At 30.3% G+C, this 21,609-nt stretch overlaps 1 protein-coding gene across 1 annotated transcript in view; it reads right to left on the reverse strand.

Annotated features, from left to right (window-relative positions):
* Nucleotides 1–1,268: 1,268 nt before the first annotated feature.
* The window catches only part of LOC145752220 (E3 ubiquitin-protein ligase HUWE1-like), a 63,951-nt gene continuing 43,610 nt past the window's right edge, over nt 1,269–21,609 (reverse strand). Inside the window, exons 58-95 of the mRNA XM_082568455.1 lie at nt 21,440–21,511; nt 20,989–21,141; nt 20,776–20,918; nt 20,449–20,518; nt 20,215–20,313; nt 20,006–20,128; nt 19,585–19,888; nt 19,370–19,511; nt 19,023–19,164; nt 17,800–17,981; nt 17,597–17,681; nt 14,655–14,885; nt 13,968–14,000; nt 13,576–13,731; nt 12,573–12,693; nt 12,191–12,335; nt 11,332–11,529; nt 10,735–11,190; nt 10,229–10,439; nt 9,981–10,079; nt 9,717–9,887; nt 9,081–9,171; nt 8,547–8,678; nt 8,272–8,471; nt 7,966–8,101; nt 7,180–7,291; nt 6,810–6,924; nt 6,245–6,409; nt 5,874–5,986; nt 5,593–5,734; nt 5,412–5,507; nt 4,774–4,904; nt 4,326–4,643; nt 3,301–3,507; nt 2,773–2,912; nt 2,583–2,668; nt 1,979–2,243; nt 1,269–1,474 (exon numbers count right to left, since the gene is read on the reverse strand). Coding sequence (XP_082424581.1) covers nt 1,372–1,474; nt 1,979–2,243; nt 2,583–2,668; nt 2,773–2,912; nt 3,301–3,507; nt 4,326–4,643; nt 4,774–4,904; nt 5,412–5,507; nt 5,593–5,734; nt 5,874–5,986; nt 6,245–6,409; nt 6,810–6,924; nt 7,180–7,291; nt 7,966–8,101; nt 8,272–8,471; nt 8,547–8,678; nt 9,081–9,171; nt 9,717–9,887; nt 9,981–10,079; nt 10,229–10,439; nt 10,735–11,190; nt 11,332–11,529; nt 12,191–12,335; nt 12,573–12,693; nt 13,576–13,731; nt 13,968–14,000; nt 14,655–14,885; nt 17,597–17,681; nt 17,800–17,981; nt 19,023–19,164; nt 19,370–19,511; nt 19,585–19,888; nt 20,006–20,128; nt 20,215–20,313; nt 20,449–20,518; nt 20,776–20,918; nt 20,989–21,141; nt 21,440–21,511 — 5,888 coding nt within the window. The 3' untranslated portion in view covers nt 1,269–1,371. The remainder of the gene's footprint in view (nt 1,475–1,978; nt 2,244–2,582; nt 2,669–2,772; nt 2,913–3,300; nt 3,508–4,325; nt 4,644–4,773; nt 4,905–5,411; nt 5,508–5,592; nt 5,735–5,873; nt 5,987–6,244; nt 6,410–6,809; nt 6,925–7,179; nt 7,292–7,965; nt 8,102–8,271; nt 8,472–8,546; nt 8,679–9,080; nt 9,172–9,716; nt 9,888–9,980; nt 10,080–10,228; nt 10,440–10,734; nt 11,191–11,331; nt 11,530–12,190; nt 12,336–12,572; nt 12,694–13,575; nt 13,732–13,967; nt 14,001–14,654; nt 14,886–17,596; nt 17,682–17,799; nt 17,982–19,022; nt 19,165–19,369; nt 19,512–19,584; nt 19,889–20,005; nt 20,129–20,214; nt 20,314–20,448; nt 20,519–20,775; nt 20,919–20,988; nt 21,142–21,439; nt 21,512–21,609) is intronic.

The following is a 21,609-nucleotide window of genomic DNA, read 5'->3' on the forward strand; positions in this document are numbered from 1 at the left end:
CTTAATTTACCAATTATACCCTACAACTGTAATAGTTTAAAACTTTTTTTTAAATCTATTTACGACAAAAAAGCATCTTTGTTTAAAAATTAATTTGTCGTTTACATTTGGATGTAGTAGGCCTATAACTAAAAACAATTTGAAAGTCATCAAAGCATCTTAAACTGTGAGGTTTTTTTTTATTCAAAATCAATAACTTGTTACATAGACCTAAGCAAGTTTTTAATAACGGTTGGAAATTTAGTTTACTTCCTTGTGTAAGAAAGTTTCACAATGGAACTTGGATTACTCAACGATTTTACCTAATTTATAATGCTATGATTAATTTTATTAACAATTGTAGTGTTATTATATTAAAAACTGAATAGTTTTTAATTTTCATTGAGTAATTTTGTGTATTTTGCCTTCACTTCCTTGTATTCTAATTTGCATACAAAAGTGTATGCTTCTCCTTTGTTTAATATTAAAACGACATTTTACCAGAAATATTACTAAAGGATGTAAATAACTTTTGAATCAAATTCAGGAAAAATAGCCTCCTACGTTTAATTTCAACATAAGTAAACGTTCATTTTCAATATAAAATATGAAATATCAAGTAAATATGTTCAATAATATACCAAAGGAAACACTAGACTTTGTCTAAATAATCAATGTTACTTAATTACTTTGATGTGAAGTCAATTATTTTACACCAATAAAAAATATCAACAAATATAAATTCTTTGCATCCAACTATTTTGGTGGGTCAAAAATTACTACAACCGAACTACATACATAATAACGTAAAACATATTATCATATTTAAATAAAATTTTTCTCAAAACCTTAGTCAATTAATTAATACAAACAAAATAATTCTTGCTTTTTTTTCCAATACGTTAACATAAATTCGGGGAATGCGGGACGAAACGGAATTTTTGTACTTTTCTGTGGGATGATTTATTTATTCAAAAGACTAAGGGGTGATAAGGAATTTACTTTAAAAACCAAGAAATGATGCGAAATTGAATATAAAGCATATGGAAAGATTGGGGAAGCGTATAAAAATCTGTTTCAGCATTCAGCGATTTTTTTGTTAACGTTTACATACGGCCTCGGTATTTCCCGCACCCAGCAAGCCGTATTTTAGTACTACCCTTTCAATATTAATAAATAATTCGCAAGACGGTGTCTGCAAACCATTAAAAAAAGTTCGGGGTTATTCATTTTTTTCCTTCCTTAATGTTTAAATTGTTTTTAAACGCAGAAATTAAAAAAGTGAAAACTTCAAGGAGTTGTTTCAAATTTTATTTGCATCAAATAAATCCGAGCAGCATCACAAAACAAAAAACATAAAGAGGAAACAAAAAATATAAACAGATAGTTAAATTAAGCGAGTCCAAAACCCTCTGTACATTCACTAATCGCTAATAACAACCGCGCTCGAAGCTTGTCGAACGTCTCATAAGCTGGAAGGTCCAGTTGGTTAAAGCTAAATAACGCAACAAAAAAATCAAAAATCATAATATAAAAATTATCGTCATTTGACCGAAAACCGCAATCCTAAAAACGCTTTTTTACCAACAATTTTTGATATAATGGTCGCATATTGAATATATACGACCTTAATTTGGCTTTTTTATATAGCTTTATTCCCGATATGGGAAGGTCGACTGCACGACCTAAACATCAGTTACTCCGTCCCAGTCTTAAAGTGCCTTTGGCAGTTTAAAATATTATAGTTTATAATTGCCCGATAATAAAACTGATAACTAAGTGTTGGCTTAGCAGGATTTCATACAGTTTATATCGCCTAACTAAAGGGTGCTACAGCATGAGATCAGTGGGGATTAAACCAACAACCTTGTGTGGCGTAACAAGCGTTCTTACCACTACACCACGCTGCCGGTGTTTGTCAGACATAAATTATAAAAAAATGTGCAAAATTAACTTTTTTAATGTTAACAAAAAAAAAATAAAAATAAGGACAGCGTACCACGTGTGGGCACAGGGTAATCTAGCAGTGGAGCGGTCATCTCTGTGAATTTGGAACTTTTGAACCCCAGTCATTCCCTCCAGCGCAGAAAAGCCTAAAAGTGGAACTTTTGAGGTTCCGGTCACGAATTGGAGGAATTTGGCCCGCTCGGCTTGATCGAAAGATCGCAAAGCTCGCCAAAACCACTGGATTTGCAGCGAGCTTTGTTGGTATTTGTGGTACTCCGTGTTTTGTCGCAAATCATCGATGTCAACAGTTGGCAACCCTGAAAAAGTTTTAAAATTTTGTTAATTGCTTGAAACAAAAAAAAACACATTTTTTTCTATTCCTTTATCCTCGATGTAAAAAGGCCAACCTTATTCCCTAAATATAGATTAACACTCGTTACCCTGACCCAGTCTTGAATGAGCCTTTTCAGGATATTGTGAATATAATAACGGCATAACTAATTTGCCGATACAAGTTTTTACCGTTTATAACATCTTACTTTATAGCGCTATGGCATAACTGAAGTGGGAATCGAACTCATGACCTTATGCAGTAAAGTTATTTGTTCCAATTTATACAACGCGCCGGCATTATAGGGTAGAAGAAAGACTCTAACCTGAAATCAGAAGTTCTAATTCTTGTTCGTCAAAAATTGAAATCAGTCTTTTTGGAATAATTTCATAAAAACCTTCCAAAAAAGCACTAAAAATTAAAAAAAAAACAATTACTTTTTCTTATATTTAATTTTTTATATATATATTTTTTTAAATTTAAAATCCATTTTATTTATTGAAATCAAATATTACCCGAGTTGTTTCTTAATGGCGCCCGTCATTTTCTCCTGGCACACAAGATGAACATATTCTCTTTTATTCCGTTCCGACACCGGTAAATTTCTTCCATTTTCTTTTAAATCTCGTGTTTCATTTTTACCAAATTCCTCAATCTAAAGAAAAGGCTTTTTTTAATAAAGTTGGTGTCACTGAACACAAAAATGTATTTAACTGTAAATAATTTTACTTACTTTAAAGTTATACAACTTAAAGAAAAAGAAAAGGAAACTCTTGTTTTGACGTAAAAAGTATTCACTACGCTACCTAGTACTTTCTACGTTACGCGAAAAAATATGGTAACCTGGTTTTTCATGTTAATCATTTTCCAGTATTTAAAAAAATTAAATTGTAATTACCACAGACATTTTTTAAAGGTTCTAAAGGCATTTTGTGAGTCATTGTCAACCATACTAACATGCTATATACATTACCTACATAATTGCAAAACTCTGTAATCTAACACTTTGATAAAACTAATTCAAAATTTTTTTATTTTTTTACCTCGACGCTAAAGTTTAGCTCTGTACCAAGTGAAGTGATATCGTGTTCAAGCATATACTTAAGACCTTGCGAAAACTCATAATCATCTGCTTCCATGTCGTTGTACTTTACAGCTTTTCCGAGAATATGTTTGTAAAAAGATCGCGTGAAATAACATTCCAACAGTTTGTTGTCGTAAATGGCTTTGGCTACGATTCGGCCTACAAACTAAAACAAAAAAAAGTTAAAACAAATATAACTGTAAAAATTACAACAATTTGAGAATTATTAAATAATAATAACCAAATATAAGATATACATTGGCCAGCGTGGTGTAGTGGTAAGAACACTTGCTACATCACACATGAGGTCGTGGGTTCAATCCCCACTGATCTCAAGCTGTAGCGCGCTTAAGTAAAGCGCTGTAAACGGTATGAACTCCTGCTGAGCCAGCACTTAATCAGCAGAATAATTACTGGACAATTATAATCTATAATATCCCAAACTGCCACAGGTAACTCGAGACTGGGTCGGAGTAGCTTATGTTACCCTATGTTTAAGTCGCGCATTCGACTTTCCCACATCGAGGATAAAGATATATACAAAAAAAATATTGATTATTGAGCTAAAGTAAAGGTATAAAGAGAAAAGTTTATATATACAAAAAACGTGAAAGTAATAAAAAGAATTGTAAGAACTGTAAATTAACGAAACTTTTTAAGAAAATTGTAAATGTAATATTTAAATTTAAAAAACATTAGCTTGAAATGACCCAAATTCTATATATAGTAAAGCTTAGAGCACTACGTGTTTAATTCACAGGCGCAGAAAATTAAAAAAAAACTGCCATTTGTGGTGCGCGAACAAACATTAGTAAAAAGATGTGATCTTAATACGACAATAACAATTTCGACCGTAAGGCAGGCTATCGACTTGTTTTAATAAAAAGTAAAATAGTTGTTAACAAACGTCAAATTATAATAAAATAAACTTAAAATAAAATTAAAACGAATGTAAACTAATTAAAAACTAGCAAGAACTCTTACCTTAAAATAAGAGAGATGATTCGAGTTAATATAAGATAGGGGGTTGATTGTATAAGTCCCATGATCCCCGGGGGAAGTCCTAAACAACGCGTACATGGGGTTAAAAATCTCCCGTGAGATCACAAGATACCACTCCCTCAAAACTCCTCCCGCATCCTGTCCGTCTTCCCCATCAAAGACGACATACAAACGGGATCTCAGCTCGGAGGGAGAACGACGATGCAGCTCTCGAAAGGAGTCCTCGAAGAGATGATCGCGGCGGACGCGGATCGCAACGTCATCGCGACGAGATGTTGATTCTTCCGTTCTTTCAAGTTCCTTTAATGACGTCATAATAAGAAAGTTAAAAAAAATTTGATGTTATTTTATAACCATAATTGAAATATACAAATTGTTTTTTCTTCATTTTTTAAGTTTAATATTTTTAACTGATTAAAAAAACACAAACCTGTCTGAAATATCTCCTTTTAACATCAAAATCGAGCACTCTGGTGTGATCAACTAGTACTGAGAATGGACCTTCAGATAAAGGGATTGTTGATTGTCGTAAGATTTGGTTTAACACGGTTCGGTGGGTTTCTAAATATGAGAAAATTTAAAGAAAAAAATTAAAATATTTTAAATTAAATAATTTATTTCACAATAAATAAAAGTGTCTACTGTTCTGATGTTATAATGGCCTTGAGCAAGGTGTCATAAATAGATCGTGAATGTAAAATTTTTTTTTTGTATATATATATTTATCTTCGATGCGGGAAGGTCGAATGCGCGACTTAAACATAGAGTAACATCAGTTACTTCGACCCAGTCTCGAGTTGCCTGTGGCAGCTTGGGATATTATAGATTATAATTGTCCGATAATTGTACTGCTGAATAAGTGCTGGCTCAGCAGGAGTTCATACCGTTTATATCGCCTTACTCAAGGGCGCTACAGCATGATATCAGATTGAACCCACGACTTCATGTGTGGTGTTGCAAGTGTTCTTACCACTACACCACGCTGCTGGGAAACTAATAATAAGTTATTTCCAAAAAATATTTTCAAAATTTTTTTAAAAAAATATAAAAACAGCTTAATTTACAAACCTGCAAATCTTAGGAATTTCTGCATATCCAAAGGCATACTCGCATCTATGAGAGAAGATTGGGATGATAAGGTTGCACTTGAATCTGAAGTACTTTCTAAAAATTCACAAAAAAAAATTTGCTTTTAATAAAAATATTTAATTAGTGTACAAAAATATTTAAAAAAAGTTTTAAATTTTACCAGTTGGTTGCCCTGGCGACACTGGCGGTTGTTCGTTGATGTGCGACAGCTGCGACTCCCTGCTCTCTTGCTCACTCTGGTGGCCGCTTTGTGTTCGAGAAGTTTCTGTGGCATGAACCAAGAAAAAAGACTCGACAGCAGACTAAAAAAAATTTATTTTTAATATTAATCCAATTTTTATTCGAAAAACAAAATTTATTTAAAAAATAAAAAATTTTCAAAAAAAAATGATATTTCTAAAAAAAATTTAAAAAAAAATGTAAAAACAAATCTTTTTTTACCTGCAACACTAGGACAGCATGTTGGTCATGACTTTTCGATAATTCCTTTAAACATTCTCCCAAAACTTCCCATAATTCATCCAACTGTAACCGTTCACTCAACCGTGTTTCTTCTGTGATGTCATAAACAAAAAATGAATTATAAAAATATCTGCCAATGTTACCTAAGACCAGATTCTTTAATAAAACTTTTACAAAAATTTTGGTCAGTTTTTTTGCCGGAGAAGGATTGGTTTAGAAATGGTTAATATGGTTGTCATTTAAATGGTTTAAATTAAAATGTCAGCATCGATATTAAACAAAAGTTTAATTAAGTCTTTTATTTTAGATTAAAAAATCAAAAATAATTTTTATTTTTGTTAAATATTGACCTTTTTCGGGTTCAGACTGACCACTCGAGGCAGCATTCTCACCACTTGTGGCAGTAGTACTCGATGTGCTTCTTTGCAGTCGAGGTTGAATAAGATCTCGAAGAGCACTTGCTTCCCTCTCAAGCTGGGAGACTGTGTCTCGAACTCTTCCTAACAATCCAGTATCTGTGGAAAAATTTTTGTTTAATTTTTTCCAAAACATCTTAAAGTAAAAAATTATATTTTTTTTATCAGAAAAAAATAGCTTAAGGGTCTTGTTTAATTTATTCGTAAAAGTCAAATTTAAAGAAAGATGTGGTATTGGTGGGACTTACACCTGAAACCTTTGGTCCCATAACCCAACACCATCAGACATCTAAATGTAAATTAATTTAATATAAATCATGACACTAGGGTCCTAAGTTTAATCCCCACTGCCCTGATGTTACAGTCCTAAGTTTAATACCCAAAGTAAAGACTTATTTTTTTAAGAAAATTATCAAATAAAATTTTTAAATTTTGTTAAAATTTTCTGTCTTGAGCTTGATTAGATTAAGTAGAAATTATTTAATTGTTTTAAACTTACTTGCTCTCCAGTTCCTTAGTTGACTTCCACCTCGATCTGATATTAAATTTATCGGCGAATTTTTGGATGAATTTTGAAGTTGAATGATCACTTTTAAGATCCGCAGAAAAAATGCCTAAAAAAAAATTAGTACAAAAATTTTAACTAAATTAAAAAAAAAGGTTTTTATATTTTAGTTGGAAAGAGTTGAATGTGTTTAAGCAACTATAAACACTGGGCTCAAGGGCAAATAGTGTGGCATTGTTGCAAGTTAAACCTAAAATTTTTCTTAAGTCATTATACATTGACGATAAAAAATTAATTTTGTAACGAAAAAAAAACAATATTAAGAAAAATTCAGTTTATTTATTTAAATGTTAAGATAACAAACCTGGTGAGATGTTTTGCTTGTTAAAACCTGCATGGAGGGGAGTTGTAATTCGTGACCCAATCTTTTAAATTTTTCCTTTGCAGATAAAACAACAGATAAAGTTGAATCAAACCTGAAAATAGGTTAAAAATGTATTTAAAATTTTATTCAATTCAAAATATTTTTATTATACAACACTTGAAAATAAAAAAAAAATTTATATACAGGGAACGAAATAATGGATTGCTGTTTGCTAAAAAAAAATCATTTTTAAAAAATTATTAGAAATAGCAAATCAACGAAAAATGTTTCAGATAATAATAAAACACTTGTGTATATTTTAGGTATTTTTTGCAAAACTATTTTAAACTGGTTTCGAATTAATTCAATTACATCTATATAATCCTGCGTAAATGTAGTTTATAATAGATGACATTTTATTTAGTTGTTGCACAATGTAGGTTAACTTTAGTTACCATAAGAGTGGTACATTTTAAAAATGCACAGCTAGGAGTCAAGTTTTATGAAAAAACGAAGATCATTGCTCTAAAAATGTGACCTCGTGTGACATTTAGCGAATCGATTTTTAACTGTTAATTCGTACCCTGATATATGTGTATTTTGCCTATGTGTATTTTAGTAAAAAGTGCTGGTGTGAGTTAAATTATCACAGGCATAAGTTAGTTGCAACGATGTTACGACAAATAAAATGATTTCAGCTAAAAAACAATTTCCCCTGAAAAATCAGTTAACCAATTTTTTATGGGGATTACCAATCAATTAATATTAACAGATAAATCAACACACCTGTTTGTTATTACCCCTCGAGATGTAGATGGGGCTTGTGTAGCCCCACTTTCAGTTTGTTTTTGGTTATAAGCCATTATTTCACCCAATAAAATCTGGATTTGGTCACCCAGTTGGGTGCCAAGTTTTTGCGCCCCTAAAAACAATTTGTGATAGATCAATTTTAAAAAAAAATTAGTTATATTTAGTATTTTGACAAAAAAAATTGTAATAAAAAGGAAAATAATAATTAAAAACAATCTAAAAATATAAAGATTTTTAAAATAAAAACAAAAATTCAAAAATTTTTTTTTTTTTAAAACTTACCATCCAGTAAGAGATTAATAATAAGCAATCTTAAAGATGAAGAGGACTTTGAAAGCTGGAGCAAGAGGGATGTTGCATCCTCCAGTCCCTCCTCAGAGCAAGCATGGGATGTTAAAACTCCGACAGCAAGAGATATCTCTAGCTCCATCTTGCGGGTGCTTTTCATTACCTCGGTGGTCGTGCTTATTGATGCACAATAACTGAGGATAAACAAAATAATTTATTTCAAGCTGTTAAATTTTTTTATTAAATTAAACAAAATAAGTTTCAAATACCCAGAAGAAGAAGTGGTACTGGTTAATGGTGCAGCATGGTGTGCTGTAACAGTACTGGTGTTGCTGGTTCCTGCTCTTGCACTCATGGTTGCTGTGGTGTTTGTATCTGCACTGGTTTCTTCAGCTTCGTTACTGTAATAAAATAACTGGTTCATTGAGATGTAATAAGTGGTTTATTAGAGAAATAACTGGTGTATTGTGATAAAATAACTGGTTTATAAAAATGTTATAACTGGTTTATTGTGATGTAATAAGTGGTTTGTTGTAATGAAATAACTGGTTTATTGTAATGCATAACTGGTTTATTATAGAAATAATTGGTTTCTTGTAATGTTATAACTGGTTTATTATAAAGAAATAACTGGTGTATTCTGCTGTATCTGGTTTATTGTAATGTAATAACTGGTTTATTGTAATGCAATAAATGGTTTATTGTAACTAATCTATATTAAAACAAAAATCTTTTTATAAAAACTTTTTAAATAATATTTATTTAATTTTAAAATTTTAAAACAAAAATTTAAAAACACTGACCCGGATTGATTTTGAGTATTAGAAACATTGTTCAAACTTGTTGATTCAGTGGTTGTTGTATTCACATTTTCACCGACTGTGTCAGGCTCACCTGTTAAACAAATATTATAAAAAATATAAAATAGGATTTCATAAATTTAAGGGGCACAAAATTAAATCTTTGTGAAAGTAAATATATTTAGTTGGCTTTATTCCTTTTTTTATATATCTTTATCCTCGACGTAAAAAGGTCAAATGCGTGACCCAAACATAGAGTAACTTCAGTTACTCCAACCCAGTCTCGAGTTGCCTGTGGGAATTTGAGATATTATATAGATTATAATTGCCTGGTAATTATGCTGCTGATTAAGTATTGGCTCAGCAAGAGTTTTTACAGCTTCTAGCGCCTTACTTAAGAGCACTACAGCATAAGAGCAGTGGGGATTAAACCCACCACCTCATGGTGGTGTAGCAAGTGTTCTTACCACTACATGTTCTTACCACTACACCACGCTGCCGGTTGCATAAGGTGTTTATAAAATCCCAATAATAATTATTAATCCAAACTTAAAAGTAAACCCAAAACTTTGTCGAGGCAGAAGTATCACTCTTTGTTTAAAGTTAAAAAGTTTTAAAAAATTTAAAAATTAAACAAACCTCTTTTAAATTGAGTTTGTGATGTTGAAATACTTCTTGATATTTGAGCCAACAACCTTAGCATTCGATCGGTTAACTGCTGACTCCTTTTCACCACCGGGTGTCCCAACATTCTCATTAAACAACCCAACCAGGTCATACCGAGGTCATTTGTCGGTTTTGAAGTTTCTTCTAAAATATTTTTAAAAATTTAAATTTTAAATCAAACTTTTTTTTTTAGGGGGATTTTTTTTAAATGATTTTATTTATTTTTTTTTGAATTACCTTCAGTAGAGTGAGATTGTTTTGAGGATAATTTCTTTTTTTGCGTGGAACAAGAATCAAGTTTTAATAAAATATCCCAAAAATCTGTTTCAACTTGACCTAGTTTAAAAAATTGAAATTTGGTAAAAAATATTAAAAAAAAAAGATCTTTAATAAAAAATGTGGAAAAATTATTGTAAAAGAAATATATTGCTTTTTAAATAAGTTAAAAAATGTGATTTTCTTATAAAAATAAAAAATATATTCACCTGTTAAACAGCCATCACCTTTGCTAAACTTAGCAGACTCAAGAGTGACAAAATAATTCGGAAAAATTTTTGCGAGCATAATAAGAGCGTCAATTGCATGTCTACACACCAACGGAGCGGCTTGATGGTGAATAAAAACTTGTTTTCGTTGTTCTGTTACTTTTTGAGTTTTACGAGAGCTTTGGGGTGTTGAGTTCGGTACCGAGTGGAGCTAAAAAATTTAAACATAAAGTTTTTTTTTTTTTTAATTTTTTTTAATGATGAGTTTAAGCAATCCGTAAACAGGAGTCAATAGTGTGACATTGGTGAGGCTTTAACTTAAAGCCTTTTCATTCATAATCCAATGTCATTACTTGTTTACCAAACTACTAATCTTTTTTTAAATTAACCTATTAGATTTTCTAAATAAAATGTCATAACTTTAAAAAAAAATTAAAAAAATTTGTAAGTAGTGTAAAATAATCATAAAAAAAAGGGTTAAAAAAATATTTAAATACAACCCGAACCTGAAAAATAGTCGATCTAGTTCCAAGCGCCGGTTCAAGTCGAATCGACATCCACGAGGTGTTCTTTTTATTCGCTTCAGCGACCTCAAGTGGTGAATCCCCTTTTGGCATGATGACATCACCGGCTCTCTGCAACACTGACATCAAAGTAGCAACTAACCATTCTCGGGTTGGTGGATGGTAACACAAATTTCGCAAAACTCGGTGGAGTGAGGTGGTGTTCATTTTTATTTCCTCGACAAATAACAACATTAATAAACACGATAGCGACTCATGATCTAAGATTTGTCGGGGGACAGGGTTTTGAGTGGGTTGCTGACTGGTGGGGTTGCGGTTATTAAAACCAGGGCGTCGTCTAAAAAAACCACCCCAACCATCGGTCGCGGGGTCATGAGTTCGAACACGAGTGGGAGCTCCGTTGCGAAGTAAATTGACTCCATGAGATAAAATTCGTTCCTAAAAATATTTTAAATACCATAATTGACTAATAAATAAAAAGTTAAAATAAAATACTTTAATTCTAAACTATTTTCTAAAAACCTAAAAAAAAAATTCTAAAAATTAAAAAAAGAAAACTTTTATAAATCAGTCACAAACCTGTAAAAACCTTCGTTGTCTCTCCTCAGCATCCCCCCTCAAAGTTTGAGCTTCGGCCGCAAGTTCCTCGCTTAAAACTGCAATCAAAGATTCGTCCATGTCTGACAAAACTGATTGTCTCAGTTCGGTCGGTAAAGTTTGGATAAAAGTGTTTGGGTCGATATTTTCTTCCGATGTTGTTGGTTGAGTGTTTCGAGACTAAAAAAAGTAAGAAAAAAATTTAAAATCACATATTAATGTATAGTTACAAATTTCAGCTTTTATGATCAAATTCAGCTTGCAATTGTAATTGTTAATTTAGATCGGATCGCGTGACCGAAAAATCGGTAACAATATTGCCACTTAATTAATAAAAAACTGACCCTGCATGTTAAAAACTTCTACCAATTTAATAACATATTTGCAACAATATTTAACGTAACTTACAATTTAAAAGAACAGCACTTTAACTAGCACAGAAATAATGTGCTGTAAATGATTTTATGTAGATTTAACAAATAAAAAAGTTCGAAACACTATTTTAATTATGATGATACAATATTATAAAGTTATCCAAATCATGTGTGGGAAACACTGTGTTGCCTTAAAGGGCCATATCTTGCTATTATTTATATGAACACCAATGGGGTCTTATTAACACAATAACTAAAATGTAATTTTCGTGCAATCGCTATAGTTAAAAGGCCATACCGACAACCAACTTAATTCATAAACAAAAGTTACTCAAAACCAGTTAATTGAATCCTGTCATGAAACACTATGAATCCTGTCATGAAACACTATATCCTGTCATGAAACACTAAGTACCCAACGTTGATCTAAAAACGAAAAAAAATTAAAAAAATCTAAAAATTTTTACCCTTTCTCTTCTTTCTTGTTCGAGAACTTCTTCTTGAATATTTGGCGGCAACGCTGCTAAAAACTCGGGGCTTACACCACTTCCTGATTGGCTAGTTGAAGTGGTCACGGGTGGTCGGAGGTGGTGTGATCGCGATAATTGTTCTCTAAAAAAACAAACAAAATGATTAAAAATTGTGTTTTTCTGTGAGAATTACAAGAAAGAATTTGTGAGAATTGTAAGTAAAATAAAAAATTAGCTAAAACTATGAAGTAAAAAGGTAATTGGTAAAGATCAGAAAGTGCAAGATTTTATTTGGGGACTATAAAGTACAAGTAATAAATACAGACTATTTCGCAAAATTTGACAATTTTAACACAATAATAATAAAAAAACAAGATACCTAATAACTTCTTGTCTTATGTCAGCAGGCAAAGCTGCCAAGAAAGAAGGATCCACACCTTCCATTATTTGTTGATTATCTTCAGCTGTGGAGGCGGATGGGTTGGATGGCCTAGCTTCACCTAAAAAAAATTGAAATAATTTATTTTTTATACTGCCATTATTAATGATAAGAAATTATTACTAAGATTTTAATTTCGTTTAAATATTCACAAAAAAGCCACCTTTAAGCTCGTAACTTAATTTGTTACTCTCACCTAGTCTTAAGTTAGCTTAAGCATTTTGCGATAATGTTGATTACAACTGCCCAATAATTAATTTGCCAATGTTTTTTTGAGTTACCAAAAAATAAGTTCATATGACTTATAGCGTTGTAATCAATCGCACTTTGACATGATAGCAGTGAAGAATAAATCTAAGACATCATATAGTAATAAAAGTGTTCTAACCATTGTGCTAATTGCCATTTTTTATAATCGAAATCGGCGTTGCAATCGTTAATAATATTTTTGATCAGTTCGCGATCACAATCCGATCACATGACCGAAAAATCATTATCTTTAACGTCACCAAATTACTAAAAATTTGACCATGGTAATAACTTCATCTAACTTATTCACACATTTGTTAAAATATTCAAGCGAACATTAAGTACAATTTAAAGGGGTTCTTTTTTTTCATAACAAACGGCACTTTTACTAACACAGAAATGACACGCTGTAAAGGATTTTGTAGTGAATTAACAGATAATAATGTACGTAACACTATTTTAATTATGACGTTACAATATTTAAAAAAGTTTATAGAAATCTATGTGGTCAAGCATTTAAAGTGAGTGTTTATTTGTGCTGCAATACCTACTTGTTACTGATTTACCGATCTGCCGAATTGGGCCCTTAATCGGGTGATCGCAAAAAATCTTTAAAAATCTGTGATTTACGATCACTCATTTTAATGAGAACATCCCTCCAAAATAAAATTGATAAAAAATAAAATGTTCTTACTTTGTGCATCAGATTCAACTGTATTTTCTTGCATCACGAAAACATTAGCAGCGGAAGAATCAGTAGTTTCTATAGGATTAGGTTGGATTGTTTCCATAGTAGGAATAGGTTGAGGTGAGTTAGTGTCCATGTTAGTGGGCGTGCCTTCTCTTTCATCTGTTAGAAAAATAAAAAATAGTAAAAATCTGTTTTAAATAAAAAAAAAGTTTTATTCGTGAAAAGGTTTATTTACAGCCTTAACTTAAAGTAACTTTAGAATATGTAGAGTTGATATTGGCAGTTTTAGATATAATTAAAAAGCAGCTAACTTGATGTTGTTTTTATGTCGTTACATACATACATTTAAAAATAATTTAAAATCAATTAACAGAAAAAAATTTAATTAAACTAACCTTGAACACTAGGTGGTTCCTCAGCAGAATGATCTAAAAAATTGTTAAACAAGAAACTAATTTTTACATTCGTTAAAATAAAATAAATAAATATAACAAATTTAAAAAAAAATTATGTTATTGTATTATTGTTTATTAAATCATACAAAATTACAATTTTTTTGTTTAAAAAAATTAAACATTTTTGCTGCCCTAAATTAAGCAGACTTTTACATAAATATTTTTTTCTTGATTTAAGAATAACACTTATTATTATATAAGAATAACACTTATTATTATATACAAGATTGAAGTCTAAAAACCAGCCGAGCGTTTATCAAAATAAATTAGGTAGTGTTAATACCATAATCAAAAAATCTTAAATGAAAAAGTATTGGGGATCGTGCTTTTAACCTTTAGTAGTAAAGATAACGGGGAGCATGGTGTAGTGGTAAGAACACTTGCTACACCACCATGAGGTCGTGGATTCAATCCCCACTGCTCTTATGCTGTAGAGCCCTTGAGTAGGATGCTATAATCGGTATAAACTCCTGCTAAGCTAACACTTAATCAGCAGAATAATTTTTGGCCAATTATAATCTATATAATATCCCACAACCCGAGACTGTGTCAGAGCGACCTTTTAACATCAAGGATAAAGATACATACAAAAAAAATAAGTGTTTTTAAAAATTTTTTCTAACCAACCTTCTGCTTGACTTTCAACAGCGGCCGCTACAATATCGTCAATAATGTCATGAGCCCTGCTCTGAGTCGCAACTGGGTCAGCTGGCCTGTTTTCTGTGTCAGTTGGTCCACTGTCCGAGACATCAGACTGGCTGTTTTGTTCCAGAGTTACGCTTAATCCTTCTAATTGGCCACTAACAGCCAGTAGAGAGGAACGTGCTTGTTGCAAATCAGAAATTGCTTCACTTCTTGCTGAAAATGTTTAAAAAAATAAAAAAAATTATTTAACCAAATTTAATAGTTTTTAAGTTGGACACCTTATCAGCATGACAGCATTACTGCACATGCTATTAGCTTTAAAAGTAGTTAATGTTTAGCTGAAAGTATATTTGAACAGTCGAGCTAGCCAGCCATGCAGTTATCTCCTTCAGCATAAAAATAATTGCTTCAACTGCATAACCTACTACCTCATACTGTTACAAAACAGTGATTATTATTACAGAAAATAATACAATGAATTAACATATTGAAGAAACTTGGATAGGCTTACTTATAGGCTTTCAAATAAAACAATTTTTTGTTTGTGGTACCCATGCAAATTCCCAAGTGCTTTTGTGACCATATTACGATAATTGATTTATAGCGAATTGCCAAATAAGCGAACTTTTAAAAAACAAAACAATCTTTTACACCAATTTAAAAAGTCACAAAGTCAAAATTATAAACCATGAAATACGCCATTTTTTAATGCTTTTCTGCCTGAAAGTAACCTAGGCAACTTGAAGTAACAGTTTATAAAATCCAATAAATGTTATAAAACTTAGTTGGTTTCAATGATGATAGTGAGACTGAATGGGCAAGTTAGTAGGTTATACAGTCACCTCCCTTGTTGAATATTATTCAACTGATATAACCTACTACCTCAGTCCATCACAGCCCAGATAAAAAAAGTTTAACATTGTGAATGTCGTTTTTGATATTTTAGTTTTGACAAAATGTTTGTTGATAGGGGGTAACTTAAGATGGAGGTTAGGAGGTCACATTGTATCTCCCTTAGTTGAATCGCAACTCAACAACGTAACCTACTACCTCAATTTTAAGTAAACCAAGTTACTATTACCTCATTTTTTAGTAAACTAAGTTTCTTACAAACTAAGTTTTCGGTAAACCAAAAAAACTACTACCTTAATTTTAAGTAAACCAAGTAATTTACTATCTAAATTTTAAGTAAACCAAGTAATTTACTATCTAAATTTTAAGTAAACCAAGTAATTTACTATCTAAATTTTAAGTAAACCAAGTAATTTACTATCTAAATTTTAAGTAAACCAAATAATTTACTATCTAAATTTTAAGTAAACCAAGTAATTTACTATCTAAATTTTAAGTAAACCAAGTAATTTACTATCTAAATTTTAAGTAAACCAAGTAATTTACTATCTAAATTTTAAGTTAAGCAAGTAATTTACTATCTAAATTTTAAATAAACCAAGTAATTTACTATCTAAATTTTAAGTAAACCAAATAATTTACTATCTAAATTTTAAGTGAAGCAAGTAATTTACTATCTAAATTTTAAGTAAACCAAATAATTTACTATCTAAATTTTAAGTTAAGCAAGTAATTTACTATCTAAATTTTAAGTAAACCAAATAATTTACTATCTAAATTTTAAGTAAACCAAATAATTTACTATCTAAATTTTAAGTAAACCAAATAATTTACTATCTAAATTTTAAGTAAACCAAATAATTTACTATCTAAATTTTAACAATTTTGATTAGATGATGGCTCAAGTTTTAAACGAGATTGTAGGTCCGACCGTTTATCTCCCAATCTGAAGAATTTACTCAGAACAAACGGCAGAATCCACTACCTCAGTTTAACCACTTGTATTTTGGATTGTCCTAACTTATTTTCTATTTTGTTTTATCGCAATTTTTGTGAGGGGTTTGTCTCAAACTATTTTTTTTGTTTCAACTTAATTTGTTTTCCTTTTTAGTCTAACTTAACTTATTTTAATTGTTTCATCTTAACTTTTTTCTTTTTTAGTTCAACTTGACTTATTTTATTTGTTTCATCCAAATTTTTTTTTTTTGATTCATTTTTACTTATTTTTTTTTATACTTTATTTTACAACTATTAATATTAACATTGTTGTTTTAACAATTTGTTGCGGGCATAAATTAATTTTAGATTAATAATGTATTAAAATAAAAAAAATTTAACTAAGAATTTAAATTTTTTTTAGCAATAACATTTTCCTGTGAATTCTACGAATTGTGGTCGAAAGTTACACGAGCCAGAAAGACAGCAGATTACACAGTAACTTCTTTGCCAATGGAAATAGTTTTGGCATCAACTGCATAACCTACTACCTCATTTTGGCCCAATGTCAAATAAATTTTTAATTAAACAAAATTTAAGTCAAATAGTGATTCAAGTCTAATATTAAAGTGAACAGCTCAGCTTTTCTGTTGTTTAAACATTTTTATATTAAAACATGCAGAATGTAACGCTAAAAAAACGCAGCAAAAATTATAACTCAAATTTTTATAAATCGTTCGTAATTTAAGTTTAAAAATCACTTTTAAAAAAATTAAATTTAGCCTATTTATAACAATTTATGAATAATAAGATAATAAGACCCATAAATATTTTTAAACCTTAACAATTTTACCTAATCTCGCTATCAAGAGAACTTTAAAACGACGTGTAATTTAATTGTGACGTCATAATCTACTAGAGTGACGTCAATTCGCGTTTTTATGGGGACAAAGTTTTAAACTAAGATTGCAGACTAATTATACAACCAAAATTAATAAAATTAAAAATATAATTTAACAACGACATATAGTTCAATTTGAATAAAGTTGTATGACCCACAGCCACACCGTTTAAAAACTGCAATCTAACAACAACTTTACAAAAACATTTTTAAAATAAATATTTTAAACACTTACCATTATTATGAGATGGTGAATCAGGTCTGGTAGCTACTGGTGTATTAGATGGTGTTGCAATATTTGGACTACTATTTTCTGTTGTCTATTAAAAAAAGTTTAAATGGGTCTTCATTTTTTGCAATTATTTAATTATATTTAAAATTTGCAAAAAATATTTTTTTTCTTTTAAAATTTTTTTTTTAAAAATTTGGTGAATTTACTTGTTCTGGTGTTGCAATCACTGGTATTGGTTCACTGGTTCCTTTCTCCTTCTCTTTTTTCTCCTTTTTCTTTCTCTCCTCTTCTTCTTTAAGCTCTTTCTCCTCTTTTCTTTTTTTCTTTCTCTCTTCCAGGTCAGAGTCTCTTATTTTCAGAATATGGGCAACAATATCGTCTTTGATCACTGAAAACAAAAAAAAAAAGTTTTTTAATTCAAAAAAATCAGTAGAAATCGACTAAAAATGTTGTAACACAAAACAATTCAATGTTTCGAGTAATAACTAAATACTTATTAAAGTTCAAAGTAAATTAGCAAAGTTAAAAGCCCAAAACAGGCATTTTAAAGTCTAAGTCAATGCCTAAAGTTTTAAGTTGCCAAAAATCATAAAAAAACAAACTTTGAAAACATGAATTTTTTAAAATTTAGGTATCTTGTTCGAAAATAAGTTCAAAGAAGGTAAAAAAAATTAAAAGATAGAATAAAAGAAACAATCTTATTGTTTACAAATGAAAAATAATTTTTAACAATATTTTTACAACAAAACAAAAAACCAATATGACATTAGTGATGTGCTAATCTCCTTTTTTATGATCGAAATCGGCTCGTAATATTTATTTTCGATTAGATCGTGATTACGATTCAATAACTTGACCTTATCGTTAATAAATTACAAAAAAATTGACTCTGTATTTTAATTATTTCTACTCACTTATTCACACACTTGTTAAAATATCCAATTGTAACATTCAGAATAATTTTTAAGAACAAAAAAGGCACATTTACTAGCGCGTAAATGATTTTGCGTAGAGTTATAAAAGTATACGTCACTATTTGAAATATGATGTTCAATATTCCAAAAAAGTTTATAGAAATCTATGTGATTAAGGCACGTAAATGGCACGTTTATTTGTGACGTAAAATTAAATGTTGCGTAATTACCGTTCTTTGAACCTTATTCAGGTGATTGCAAAACACGTCCAAAAATTGGCAATTTGCGATCAGCATTTTAATCGGCACATCACTATATGACATTAATGGGAATCAAACCTAAAGTCCTCAGAGTATGGACATAAATGCCAGGACTTACTGTATAGTAAAAAATACAGCTACAATAATCAGAACTTACAAGATAAACAATCATATATACTAGGACCATCAAGAGTATGAACTTAATAGCTAGTGCCGAAGTATAGTAAAAAAACAGCTACAATAATCAGAACTTACATGATAAACAATCATATAGACTAGGACCATCGAGAACACAACTTTCCTCAACCCATCGAGCCAGGGAGGAGGGAACATTATCCGGAACGTTGGATGAGGATTGCGTGCAGAGGACTCCAGTTTGGTACTGAAACATGTTGTCCTGGAGAAACAAAATTTAAAAAATTAGTTTTGTAAAATAAAATAGAGAAAAAAAAAAGTGAGATTTTTGTAAACTATTTAGAAAGAAAAAATTTAAGGTAAAAATAAAAAGTAACTTAGTTCATAATTAAAATAAAAAAGTTAAATTATTTTTAAAAGTGTAATTAAAAAAATTGAGAATTACCAAAAAAAAATTTTTTTTTTACCAAAAACATTCCGTCTATGATGTCATCCGAGTTGTTAGTGATGTCATCAGCATTAACAACCACTTGAGCGCGCCCTCCACCTTCACTGTACAGTGAATTTGAAATCTGAAGTATATCTTGAGCAACTGCCGGGCCCAATAATCTAAAAAAAATATATTTTTGTTAAATTTCCAAAAAAAAAAAATTTTTTCAAAAAAAAAAAAAAAATTTTAAACCTTTGTAACACCATTGGTGCATTTCTTGGCTGTGCGTTTCCTGTGTAATGTAAATGAATTGTATGGTTCCCACCATCTTGTGCCGCGGCATTTTGCCTCTGTGCCACATTAGCGGCACTGAAAGCATTGTTTCTCATTACTCGATGGCTCCACCCGTCAGGTTGATTGCTGCCACCTGCAGCTTGAGAGTAAGAACGTGGCACCGTTGTGGCGTTACTGTCGGTTATTTGTTGGTGGTTGGCATGACGAACAAGGAGTGGGTGGCATGTGGCAACTGTGCCAGGAGGTGGCGGGATAGCACGATCTAGAAATAAAAAATTTTTTTAAAAAGTTCAAAAAAATGAAAAACTTATAAAAAAAACTATTAATTGATTTAAAAAAAAGTTTTTACTATGTTGAGCAAAAATTGGAAAGTGCTTACTTGCTTGAAAAGTTTGACTATTTTCTTCCTGATGATGAGAAACTGGAAGAGCAATCCTCCGTGTCGAGTGATCACTCATTGAGAGAAGTTGTTGAGGAAGACGGTTTCCTCCAGGACCTCCCCCTTAAATTTTGATAATTATGATGTCATAATATAAAATTCTTGCATAATTTACAAAAAAATATTTAAAAAAATTAAATTTTTTTTACCTCCAAAAATATTTTCGAGTCGAATAAATAAATCATTGTCTTGCTGATCTCCTTGTATGAGGTCATAAACAAAAGTGTCATAATTTAGATCATCATAACCTTGAATAAATCACAAAAAAATAGGATAAAGCACACTACTTAAATTTTTATTAACAGTTCACGATTTAAAATTATTATAAAAAATTTTGATTTCAAAAAAAAAATTGTTTTTGACGTTTAAAATAATTTTCCCACCTGGAATATCTTCTTCATCTAAATCCCCGTTATCCATCTCCGATCCCTCATCTTCATGATCTTCCTCATCCTAAAAAAAAAATTTTAATTGTTGTGATTTCATAAATGCATTAATATGATGTCATCAACGCTTTTTTATCAGAAATACACATTTCCCAAACCTCCAATTAACCCACTTTTACCCTAACTCATTTTTTTAGATTTTCAGAAATATGGCCATTTAGTAAATTGGTTTTTAATAATACAAGAAAATATTGTATTTCATCCACTTCTTAAAAGTCATTTATATATATTTTTAGCTTTTTTAAATAAAAAATAACTTTTTACATCATCGTCATCATCATCTCCTTCTTCACTTGATAACTCGTCGGTTAAGTTATTAAGATCAATCACACTACTATTATCTAACACATCATTAATAACATCATCATCCGTGTGTTCCCCGTCGTCAACCACTATCTCATTATCAGCTAAAAAAATATTTATTTTTGAATTTAAAAAAATAATTTTTTTAATTAAAAAATTTTTTTTTGTAAAAACCATCATCTTGTTCTTCTTCATCTTCCCCCTCTGTGACATCATCATCTTCTTCTCCTTGTGATGCATTTCCCTCCTCTTGCTCGATCGTCTCCATGAACACTTCTTCTTCTTCATGATCTTCTTCCGGAGGTTGACTTGGAGGCTGTTCTTCGGCTGAAAGACAATTAAAATTATTTATAACAATAGAGGGTTGTATGTTAAAATTTTTTTAGTATTTAAAAAAAAATAACCCACAAATAAATGTCAATATAAAAATAACCTCCCACCAATTTTTATTTAACCCCCTCTTACCCCTTATCCCGCCCTGAAAAAAAAACCTTTTAAAAAAAATTTTAACTCCCAAAAAACGTTTTCAGAAATATGTCCATTTGGACAAATGTTTTTTGTCGAAAACTATTACCAATAACTTTATGTGAAGTATTAAAATATTTATTGCCAAAATTTCACTTACAAGCATCAAGATAAAGTAAATCTGATTCTTGACTTTGACTTTCTTCAGCTAAAACACTCATATATTCATCTTCTGCAAAAAAAAAAAAAATTTTTAAATAACTGAACATATTTTATTTTTAATAAATTCATATAATTGAGTATTGACAAAAAGGGGGTTTTAAAATCTAC

This window comes from Corella eumyota, chromosome 5 (assembly GCF_963082875.1).
Source record: "Corella eumyota chromosome 5, kaCorEumy4.1, whole genome shotgun sequence".
Taxonomy (NCBI): domain Eukaryota; kingdom Metazoa; phylum Chordata; class Ascidiacea; order Phlebobranchia; family Corellidae; genus Corella; species Corella eumyota.